The 12695-nt window shown below is 39.2% G+C and overlaps 1 protein-coding gene across 1 annotated transcript in view; it reads right to left on the reverse strand.

Annotated features, from left to right (window-relative positions):
• The window catches only part of LOC126109383 (uncharacterized), a 78478-nt gene that overhangs the window by 20586 nt on the left and 45197 nt on the right, over positions 1–12695 (reverse strand). The window contains exon 4 of the mRNA XM_049914405.1: positions 5824–5993. Coding sequence (XP_049770362.1) covers positions 5824–5993 — 170 coding nt within the window. The remainder of the gene's footprint in view (positions 1–5823; positions 5994–12695) is intronic.

A 12695-nucleotide genomic window follows, 5' to 3' on the forward strand; every position in this document is an offset into this window, starting at 1 on the left:
TGTCATGATGGAGGAACCTTGACTTTGGTTGCAGGTTCTTCGAAGATTGAATGACTTTCGGCAGGCACTGCTCAGTGTACCACTTAGCTGTGACTGTTTTCTGTGTGTCCAAAACAACATGCTCCACAATTCCACTCGGTTTTAAGAAAACAGCTATCATTTTCTTCTTTCCTGATCAGAATTTTCTGACAGCTAAGGGTGTGTTGTCACCTTCAAAGCCCCAAACTTCGATTTGAGGCTTAATCGGCACATCATAATAGAACAACCAAGGCTCGTCAGCTGTCACAATATTATTCACATACTAGGACTGTCCCATAGAAAACTTCTTTGACATCTCCCAACACTAAGTCACACATTGTGTCATCTACTCTTTCGTCAGTATGTGGCACCCTATGCAGCACCCAGAGACAACAAAGGTTCTTTACTCGGAAGGGATAATGCAGAATCAGACAGATTGCTGGTGCATTTTGCCCTAAGGTATCCTCTAACTGCTTACAGGTCACTTGCCTGGTTTCATCAAGCATTTTCCTCACAACATCAATGTTTTCCTCTGTAACAGCTGACCGTGGCCTTCCCATCCTCTCAGCTTCCTCCAGAGGGAAATTCCCTGTTTGGAAATCTCTGTACCACCTGAATATAGTTTCATGTTGTGGACACACATCACTGACTGCAAGTATCATTTGTTCAAAGCACTGGTCTGTGTTTAAACCATGTGCGAAGTTATACCTCAAAACTGCCTGGATCTCACTTCTTCACCACGATGCCATAGCACCCACAGACTTGGCACAGCATCTACAATACGAGTATGAAGTATTCTCAGAACACAGCAGCAATCAGCCTCCTGCGACTTACTGTTGTGTCATATTGTACCCTTTGTATTTCCTGAATCTATGCTATTTACTCCAATTTCCTTTCTTGAGTATTGGTGTGACCAGTGCAACTTTTCAGTCTTTAGGTATGGATCTTTCATCCAGTAAGTGGTCATGTATGATTGATAAGTACTGACCTATTATGCAAGGATATTCTGAAAGGAACCCAATTGGTACGCAGTCTGGACCGGAAGACTTGCCTCAATGATTTCAGCTGCTTAGCTCCAAAGAGGATATCAACTTCTAAGTTACTCATATTGGTAGCTGTTTTTGATTTGATTTCAGGAATATTTTCTCAGTCTTTTTCGCTGAAGGAATTTTGGAGAACCTTGTTTAGTAACTCTGCTTTAGTGGGAGTCACTGATAACATTACCTACCACTGCTACTGTGCAGTGAAAAGCATTCTACATCTATGTACATACTCCACAAGCAACTGTAAGGCACTTGGCAGAGGGTACCTTGCAACACTAGAAGTCATTATCTTTCCTGTTCCACTCACAAATACAACAAGGGAAAAATGACTTCCTATATGCCTCCGTACAAGCCCTAATTTCTCGTACCCTCTCTTCATGGTCCTTATGCAAAATGTATGCTGGCTGCAGTACAACCATTCTGCAGTCAGTTTCAAACTCTGATTCTAAATTTTCTCAAAAAGTACTGACTGTGTCGTGTCACTGGTGTACTTTACATATGGCCAAAATCTCTTTGGATTTTCTGCCAGATTTTGAAAGAGAGTTTCATTGTGGTAACTTTTAAAAGTGTCAAGCATTGAAATTAGTGCTAAATTTTGAGCTTCTCTAAAACATTGCCAATCTTGGGTATTTTGTGTTCTTTTAAATTTGACATACTTACTTTGTTGCTTCCACAACAGTGTTCTAACCTGTTTTGTGTACCGTGTGTTTCTCATTAATTTATCTGGTATAAATGTCTCGATTGCTGTCAATGCTATTTCTCTGAATTTAACCCACATCTGGTCTACACTTACATACTCAGATTGGAAGGTGTGGAGACTGTCTCTTAGGAAGATATCAACTGGACCTTTATCTGCATTTTTAAATAGATGTATTTTGCATTTATTTTTGGTGGATTTGAATGTTACAGTATTCAGCCTCACTACAACAATCTTGTGGCTGCTAATCCCTGCATCTGTCATAATGCTCCCTATTTGTTCAGGATTATTCCTTACTAAAAGATCAAGTATGTTTTTTGCGATCATTTACACTTTGAGTGAGCTCCCAAACTAATTGTCCACAATAATTGTCGGAGAAAGCATTTAGTACAATTTCGGACAATGCTTCATACCTAGCACTGACTTTAAACGTAACTGAAAAAGTTTACAAAGATAGCACAACATATCAAAATGATCTACATACGAAGTAGTATGGTTAAAAAATAGACAAAATCTTATTTCTAGTTATTATAAGCCAAAGAATACAATGTTGAGAGAAATAAGATACAAATAAAAAAAGGAAGCTTAAGAGTCAATAATCCATTGATGTAAGGTTCTTTACAGACAGAGCATAAGCTCAGATTGGAGAAGCACCCCAGCATCCACCTTAACCAATTTAAGGAAATTGTGGAATACCTAAATGTGGATTGCATAATTGGGATTTAAACAGTCACTTCCCTGAATGAGACTCCAGTGTCAGTACCACCTCACTCGGTAACATTAAACCATGTAATACCTAAACAAGGATTGCACAATGGAGATTTGAACCGACACCTTCCCGAATGGGACTCCAGCATCAGTACCATCTCGTCTCACTCTCTAGTATTATCATGCTTTGTTCATCTCGACTTGCTCCAATGTCTTAACTACGGTGCCAACTTGCCGGGTGGGTTGATCGATTGAGGAGCATTGCTGATCCCAATTTATAGGATAATCTTAATAACTTGGGCATCTGTATTTCAAAGAGTGATGAAAAAAGTATAATAAATTATTGAAAAGAAAGGCACGGTGACTGTTTTAACTGACAATGAGGTCAAAAGACAGCAAATACAAGTGGTAGCACATATCCTTCACAATACGTCTGGAATTTGTACAGATGCAGGCATGGTTGTAATGGCAAGTTGTATTGCTATTCTTCTGTTCCTCTCTGCCTGTCACGTATTAAAAGTGGAATCCTCTTATACGGCACACCTATTCAGCATCCACCGAGTAGAACACCACACTACCACACTAGACCACTACCGCGCTAGACCTGGTTGTATTAAGAGTTGAGATGGCACAATTTTCCTTTTTCCAGCCAATGAACAAACTCTTGCAGTTAATTTTTGGAAGGCATGGCATCTGACAAGGAACTGTAAACAAGATGTGACTGGATATTTTTCAGAAACAGCAAGTTTCAGAGGAGAAAATTAAGAAAAAATTTACACTGGATTGGCATGGTTACTAATGGATTTGGCAGTGCTAATTTAAGGAGTTGCCAGATGTTTTTCCCGTCACCACTGTACCCCAACTGTCTGCTTGAAGTGCCATTCATGTGAAAGTGTGTGAAAAGGTTCTAAATGTTTCCAGCTAGGGTAGCAGTTTGGTATTCGCCTACTACATGTGGGAAACTGCCCAGAAATCGTATCCACACTGGCTGACACACTGATCCTCGTCATTATTCCGCTGAATGCATTCGATCTGGGACTGGCGCACCTGCCCGTCTTGGAGGGGGCACTTTAATGCAAACAGCTTTGCTGGTGGGTTGGCTTCAGTTTCTTCATGTAGGCCATTTTTTTAAAAAAGTTGTGACTATTTATGTTAGGAGGTAAATTAAAACAGTTATCTGTGCCAGTCATATTTTTTATGATATCCGAAACACCTTCAACACACACTGTTGATGCTAATAAAATATAAGCCTGATGGAGGCAACTGTTTTAATTTGTCTTGAAGAAAATAGCTGGTCTGAGAGTGGATTGAATACAGGACTTTGCTGCTACAGTGTAAAGTACATAACATAGCAAAACTGACAAAGCAACTGCTGAGTGACAAAATACATAAATGGAGAAATAGTTCAAAACCCTCTAATCCTAAAATGTGATCTAAAAAATATAAAATTAATTTTTCTTGGGAAAAAATAGTAGGTTCTACTGTTAAACTGCTGCTGTTATTGTTATCATTCTACATTCACTTGAATCTGTATATTGTAGTCAATCCTTGGACTCTCTCTACAACTTTTACCTCCTCCTCTGCCGCCCCGCCCGCCCTACTTCCATCCATTACCAAACTGACTACTTTAACTGACTGCTAATTTTAGACAAGCTATGCTACTATTTTCTTTCTTCCCAATTTAATCCAGTACGACTTCATTAGTAAGCACATCATCAGCATTCTTCTGTAGCATCACATTTAAAGGGCTCTTGTTCTCTTTTTGTCCATAGCTAGTAGGAGTCTTCAGAAAGTAAGTTACATTTTATTATTGCAGGCCAAGTAACTTTTATCGAATAGTGCATCGCACTTCTAAGTGACACAGACACATGACAATGTTTTTAATATAATCACCAAGTCTCTGTAAACAAGAGTGAAAATGTTCTACCAATTGTGCACTTCCTCGGTAACAGAAATCTGCCACAAACTCATTCGAGAACCACTGTGTGAACATCCCAATTTGTTGGAAAATCTCATTCTCCCAAATAGTCTCTCAGCTTCTGAAAAAGATGGAAATCACACAGGATGAGATCTGGATTGTATGGCGGATGCTTCCGCGCCTCCCATCGGAAATGCTGAAGCCAAGTTTGTGTCACTCATGCCGTATGGGGTGTTGCACTGTCATGCCAGAGAACAATGCCTGTGCTTAATTTTCCATGCCTCTTGTTCTTTATGGGGTTGCACTGCAATGTCAGTACTGCACTGTATGAACTGGCATTAATGTGTATGCCCTTTGTCATAAACTCTGTGTTCACAACTTCTCCACAGTTGAAAAAAACAGTGGCCACGACCTTCCCTGTTCATAGAACAACTTTGCATTTTATTCGTGGATGCGAAGAGGTGTGTCTCCATTTCACAGGCCCTCTCCTTGTCACCCATATGAAATGATAAACCTATGTCTTATAACCTATAATTATGTGGTTTAGGAAATCATGTCTTCCAAGGAGTAACACACAAAGGAGACCAGAGGTGTTGTAAATATTGTCCTTTTGTGTGTGGATGAGAACAATCGTGGAACCCAGCACACCACAATTTCCAATACTGCACATGATCTCAGACAGTAGAATGAGCACTGCCAACCGAAATGCACATCTGCTGAGCAATGTCCACAATGGTAAGAGATTGCAGTGAATCAGTTTCTCAGTTTCCTGGACACTATCATCTACGGTCGATGTCAGTGGCCTTCCTTTCTGATCAGCATCACTCACGTCTGTGTGGGCTTGGTCAAATTGATGGCACCATTTTACTACAGCTGGATGAGACACTACATTTGATCCATATACCATTACAGAATTTCGCAGTTAATCTGTGTACAACTGAGATGTTTTTTACAAAATAATCATACTGTCCCACATACTTCAACTCTTGAGTACACTTCCAGTTGCCATGTCACATTTCACTCGCACAGTGTGATACACCTGTTATCCTTACCGCACCAGAACTGTGTCAGCGGGAAACTTGGAACACATTCTCTCTTCTGACAATGCGCCACTCTTGTTGTGCAATGGTCTTAGCATGGGATGAGATGTGTAACTTACTTTCTGAAGTCCCTACATATTTTACTGACCACATTGCCACTTACATAGTAGGCTATACTCCAGACAAATACTTCCTGAAAATATTTCCTATCACTTAATTTTATATTATATGTTAGCATATTTATCTTTTTGACAAATGTTTTCCTTGATATTGCCATTCTGCATTTTGTGTCCTCTCTATCCTCATGACGGATAAACAGTTTATCTATAGCAGTAACCATATTAGGGAGAATAAAGAATATGTGCAAACTGGAATGTAAGTGTTTTTATTGAGAGCTACCTGAAACCGGGAGATACAAGTATTCCCCGGCCTGCAGGAGGAAGGGGCTTCACTTCGAGAAGAACCGAGGAAGTTTTGCGGCGCTTTCGTGATCCTGGTGAGGGTGTAGCTGACGCATCTTCGCCTCCACCAGCTTCGTCATCCATTTCTGGCACTTCCTGCATAGCTTCCTGTGCACAAAGCAACAGTCAGACATGTAAGCACCTTTACAGAAACATATTTCATGCACATAACAAAGCATATGACATTATTTATAGTGGATATTAAATAGCAAAAGCTTCAGCAACTATCAGCTGTTAAATATATTCAGTTTTATTTATTAGATACTATTTCTTCTTTTATTAAGAGTGAAACTACTTATTTTGATAATTACTATATCAAATGAGGTCCTTTCCCAACTGTAGTTGCCCTAGGACGAGCAGAAGGATATTGTCTAAGAAGTAAAACATAAAGCAGCCAAACAGCTGTTGGCTCATGACTAGCAGCTGTTTGGCTACTTGGTTCTGTTTTTCCTCACAGGTGACACAAACTAGCCAATGAACAGCAGTTTAATTGTGGGTTTTAAACATCAATAACTTATATGGAATAATATTCACACACTCAGCTTTCGGCTAATGGCTTCTTTAGAAAAGAAAGAAAACACACACACATTCACACTAGCACGCACGCACGCACACAGCCGCTATCTCTGGCTGCTCTGGCCAGAGGAGACTACTCGCAAATTTGTTGTGTACATGTTCGGTTACTCCCCAAAGGGGAGCTGGGTCCCCAAAGAGAGTTGCCACTGAAGAGGATAAAGCCAATGCTGCTGCGGCAGTTGTGAAAAGTTCCATGAAGTCCCTAAGACAATATCAGAAGGAACTAGTTTATCATATGGTTTAGTCCAACGGATAATGAAGGAGATCAGTTGGAGGGCATGGAAACCAGTCTCGTCCAAGCATTGTCACTGGAAGAATGTGATGTTAGGATTGAGTTAGCTGACGCCACATTACGTTGGATGGAAGAAGAATCAGGTATCCTGAATAACATTTTATGGTCACCAGAAGCCGTGTTCCATGTGGGTCAATTCATAAATTGCCATAACTGCCATTACTGAAGTCCTAGTAATGACAGTCCTATAGAGTTGTGATTGGAAAATTGAGGTCATGTCCTTCGTTGGCTGTGTGGTGTGGTATTCATAATGATACTCTTATGGGTCATCATATTCTCTGTGAAACAATGAATTCGCAGAGGTACGTGCCCATGCTACAAACTTTTGTTAACCTGAGATGGTGTGGACAATGTGCAATGGGGCACTTCTCCATTTTGGGCCAATTTCATGAAAACACCTTCACAACGCTTTTCCAGGCAGCGTTATTGGACACTGCGGAATGGTAAGTGGATTCTGAGAAGTCCAGACTTGATACTATTGGATTTTTTTCCTCTGGGCATATTCGAAAGTGTAGGCCAGAGAACCACGTGACTTGGACACTAGAATCAGGCATTAGGGAGACTGTGCTTGGGTACCGAACAATATGTTGCTAAGGCCTGTCAGGAATGTTGCACTATGACTACAGCAGTGTGTTACTAATGCTGGTGCCTATGTGGAAATATGAAATAGCAAGAACCATAGTACATAACATAATTTAAAGCAACCATGTAACATTCTTAATGAATGCCTAATATATATTAAGGATTTCCTTTCTGGATCCTATAAAACAGCTGTTGTATGAGACTGTTAAACAGTACACAGATGCCAACCAGTAATCAGGTATGCGCATACCTGTTTACTGGTTAACAGTTTCACATAACAGCTGTGCTGTAGGGTTGAGAAATGAAAGTCTTCAATGAATATTTTGGCATTTTAGAGGTGTTACCACTTTTACTAATGACAGATCTGGCCTATATGACCAGATATGCTTTTTCAACAAGCACCTGTATTTCATATCAGTCTGATATCTTTTGACATATAAATAAGATTTGTACTTGAAAATGGCCATAGGCCAAAAATCTGGATTGTATAACAATAAAATAAAGGTTATTACAGTCAAATGTGGCAGTGAAAGTAAAAAAAAAAAATTTATAAAAAAAAATATACAGAGTTATTTACAAAAGACATACTGCTGTTCATATTTCTGTAATGGACAAAATGACAAGAAAGGAGTCAAGCTGGTTAATGTCCCTCTGGTAGCTAAATAACATCTGCTGTATACATTCTACTTGGGGTGTTCACGATAAATGGGGGTAATCTGTATCATATGGAGGAAGATCTGATCAGAAATAATTAATCAATTATAAAACCATAAATGGCCAGTATCTGCTGTTCAACTGACCTTCATAATGTGAGGAAACACAGAACCAACTCGCTACCCCTGAAGCAGACTGTTTAACAGATGGGCACCCTGGTAATTTCATACAGATATCACAACAAAATTTACAAGAAAATGTACAATCGAGATATCAGAAATTTTCTTGTCAACTTCTGACAAATGCCAGGCCTGGCTGTGTGTGCCTACACTGTAAAGTGTGAACACCAGAGCACCATCAAAAATTAAGGGGACCAATAAATAAGATAAAAAGTGAGAAAGTTCTCCGCAGAAATGGTAAGAAGAGGAAAGTGTGGAAAACACTGACAAGAAGAAGGGGCAGGGTGACAGGGCATGAAGAGTTTAGCATCGGCAGCCTAGCACAAGCACTGACTGATCTTTGCATTACTCACACTCCTCCTACAGCCACTCTTTGTGCACATACTCATTAAGCAACTGAAGTACTCATTCTGCACCACCTTCAATAGAGCTCACACAAGAACACTCGGCCAGTGCACAGAAAAGCATTGGTCCAGCCCTCCGATCTGACGGGACAGCCACCTCAGTTGTCTGTAACCTATTGAGCTGTGAGTATTATCTGTTACAAACTGAACAATCTCTGCCCATCTTCGCTACACTGCAGGAAGAGAGGTGTTCACACGCAGGTTCCACTGCAGCCTTTCTCAAACAGTTTTAAAGAAACTATTTGGTAAATAAGAAGAGATTCTCATGCACCACATAGCGTCACTCAACAGCTTCGTGATGAACTGCCTATCATTTTGTTAATGGTCACAGTAACTGTGATATTTTTATATCTCATACAGTACTGTACAAAATTCAAATAGCTTGCAATGAAAAATAGTGGTCACCACGAGTCTGCATTTGGTGCATGGCAGGTCGTATATTGCTGCATATGAAATGGAGCTGCCTATATCTATTGCCAATCTCAAGATAACTGATTGTACATAGTGCACTCACTTTTGATTGTGTGCACAAACGATACCGTGGAAGCGAAATATTCACATGTCTTAAACAGTTTGAGATACCGACAAGAATTTTTGGTAAATGATAACAGAGAATATTTTCACCACATAGCTAACGCGCAAAACTTTCTTATCTACTTGATATACGAGTGATTATAGATTTATTTTTCCAATCAAATAATGTAATTCTTTGAAGAGCCATTGATAACTGCTTAAATGAGAGTCAGTATGGGTTTATAACAACATAAATGAAGGTATTACACTTTTTTTTACTGGGCATGAGCTTTTCATAAGCTATTGACCTTATTTTTCAACTTTTTGATTAGTAGTAGACAGTTCTGTCACAATTGCAACTGCATTAGAATATCAGTGAGGTGAAATTGTCTAAGCCCCGCTGTTATTTTGAAAAGAAACTAATTTTACCATGGCATCAAAAGATAGAAAAAAATGTGTACAAAGACATGAAAATAAGTAAGTAGTCTGTTGCAATTTCAACATGATTCTGTATCCATTATGTTTCTAATAATAAATGGTTGAGTTGTCAAATCATCTGTTGTAGTGTCATCATCTGTTAACACAATCACTTGCAGACTCACTAGTGAAAGAGTGATATCTGTGAGATATACATTGATGTGAAGGCTTAAGCTGTAAAACTGCACCTCACTTACCACACTGTCCCATCCGCAAGGGAGCCACCACCCTACCATTATTATCTCCCCTACCATGCCATCTGCGTTGCTAGAGGCCATGTAATATTGCACACATTTGGCCACTGTTTCATTTGTAGAAGTTCATGGCAACTAAGTGAAAAACTATTATTCTAACATTTCAACTACCATGTCCATACAATTCTTTGGAGAAAAAAGTGCTCTCAACATTAGAACATCACCAACGACTCCATGCCACATGTTACAGAGTCTGTGGCAGCTCCTCAGGGATGCCACAGGACCATAGTACTGGTGCTATGGATAGCCAAATCCTCCACTACATTCAATTCTCAAACAGCATGTAGGAAAAATAAACATCTAAATTTTTCTGCCTGAGCTCTGATCTCTCTCATTTTATTGTTAAAGTCATTTCTCCTGATACAGGTGGGATCAACAAAATGTTGTCGCATTTGGAGAAGAAAGTTGGTGATTATAATTTAGTCAAATGATCCTGCCACAGCAAAAAAGATCTTGTTCTATGATTGACAACCCAACTGACTTATTGTATTTGTGACACTCTCTCCACTGTTTGGTGGTACTGTAAAATGAGCTGTCCTACGAAATTTTGCAATATCGTCTATCAATTCTATCTGTTAATGATCCAATACTGCAAAGTACTATTCCAGAAGACAACAGACAAATACAGTTTATAATCTCTTTAGGAGATCTGTTGTGTTCTACCAATAAAATACAGTCTTTGGACCAGAATGGATTGGCCTGCCCGTTCCTCTGATTTATATTACACTGAGGACAACTGAGCACATGTGCAAAGTACTGGGGAGAGATATCACAACATGTCCATATGCATCAATTATCATCCAGCAATTGTCAACCGCCCTGGTGGAGGAATGGAACTCCTTAACAACCGTCTAGCCAGTATGGGAGCATGTTGCAGAGCATGCGCTGCTACTTGTGGTGATCACACACTTCACGAAGAATAATGTCCCATGTTTTGTAACGTCCAGAGGACCATCATAAATCATGGTACTTCAGTCAAATTACTGTCTTTGAACTAAAGTGCCATTTCTATTCATTTCATTGAATATTTCTTTCAATTAGTTTCTTTACTATATTGTAGCAGTTCTTTCTATGCATGGTCCAAATTTCACTGACCTATGTTACTCAGCAGCGACATGTCATGCGAAAGTTACTTTTATCCTTGATTTTTTGCACACCACTGTATTGACCTTCAGTAATACTATTCCTGTTTTCTATGAGTTATACACTATTCTATCAATATCACACATACACTTAATGAGTCTGAAAAGGTGTGAAAAAGTCACACACACACTTAATGAATTTGCAAAACATGAAAATACTGCCAAACTACCAATAACATAATATCGTCTCCATGAACAATGCCAACATGTCATCACTGACTTTGCTTAATTACTTTGTGACGTGGCTGGTCACAAAAATGTCTTCCATCTTGCCAATTGTTGGTGCATATGGAACAGGAATGGGAAGAAACACTTAACATGTGGCACCGTGGTAGATGCTTCACAGTGTTTAGTAGAATGTATTTAGATGTAGATGTATAAGAATCAATGTCTAAAGAAGCAGGAACTGAAGTGTTGAGGAACGATGGTATGCAGTTGAAGTAGTCTGAGGCAATAAAGGATGTACAGTAGGAGGAATGGTCATGTCTAAAAAGGGAAATCACATAAGCTGGACAGACAAATATAGGTACAAGGAAGGTAACTATGATGGAACCTCAGGTAATAGAGCAAATAATTCAGTTGGTTGACAAGACAAGGAAATACGAAAATGCTCCGGGAAAAAAAAAAAAAAAAAAAAAAAAAAGTATACAGTGATGTAAGTCACTTGGGAAAGAATTCAATAAGAAAAGCAGGAAACTTAAGCGAAATGGATGCAGGGTAAATATGAACAGATATAAAGGCAGATGGCTGTCAGGAGAGATTCAGCATACAGGAAAGTCAAAATAACTTCCAGTGATATTAAAAGTGAAGATGTCAACAATAACAGTGCAAGAGGAATTCTACTGCTAAATGCAGAGGAGAGAGTGGATAGATAAAATTCCTTGGGAATTTCTTCATTGAGGGAAGTGCCAACCAAATGGTTATTCATGTTAGAGTGTAGAATCTATGAGCCTAAAGACTTCCTAATGGAGTGGCCAGAGATAGCAGGCATGTATACCGTGATTTGAGCTTGTTTGTGTGAAAGTGTGTAACAGTCTTTTCATTATGTCTGATTTCTGCAACTCAATGTGTCTTTACAGTGAGTAGCAATGTATCCTTTTCAGTATTATGAAAAGAATAGTTGCTACTCAACATACAGCAGATATCCTGAGTCGCACATAGGCACAACAAATCTGATGTCGGTAGCCAGAGACTGTAGTCTTGTTGTGAATTGCATTATTGCATTGCGTGTGTGTGTGTGTGTGTGTGTGTGTGTGTGTGTGTGTGTGTGTGTGTGTGTGTGCGGGGGAGGGGTGGTTACCTAACTCTGATGAATGCCTGTTCGGCAGAAACCTTTGTTTGACAGTCTTTTTGATGTGTTTACCTGTGACACAGCGCCTCCACTATATGGCGAGTAGCAATTATTCTTTTCATAATATTTCCATTATTCCATCCTAGATTTTCCAATGTTTAATCTATCCTTTTTGTAATTGTTGCCAAATGAAGGTTTAGCTATGTGTTAAGTTTTAATCATATATCTGTAAACCATTTTATGTCTCAACTATACAGAGTGGGTTTGAAAGTATACTATCTTCTTACACATGATACGGCTTCTCTTTACTTATCCTGAAATCTCTCAAGTGACTGCTTTGAACAGTGTTCTTTGTTAATTTCATAACAATACCTCTTGTTATAGCATGTTATAACTTACAGTAGCATATATCTCAGTCAAAGTTCAGATAACAGTTGGACTAGATT

This window comes from Schistocerca cancellata, chromosome 12 (genome assembly GCF_023864275.1).
Source record: "Schistocerca cancellata isolate TAMUIC-IGC-003103 chromosome 12, iqSchCanc2.1, whole genome shotgun sequence".
Taxonomy (NCBI): domain Eukaryota; kingdom Metazoa; phylum Arthropoda; class Insecta; order Orthoptera; family Acrididae; genus Schistocerca; species Schistocerca cancellata.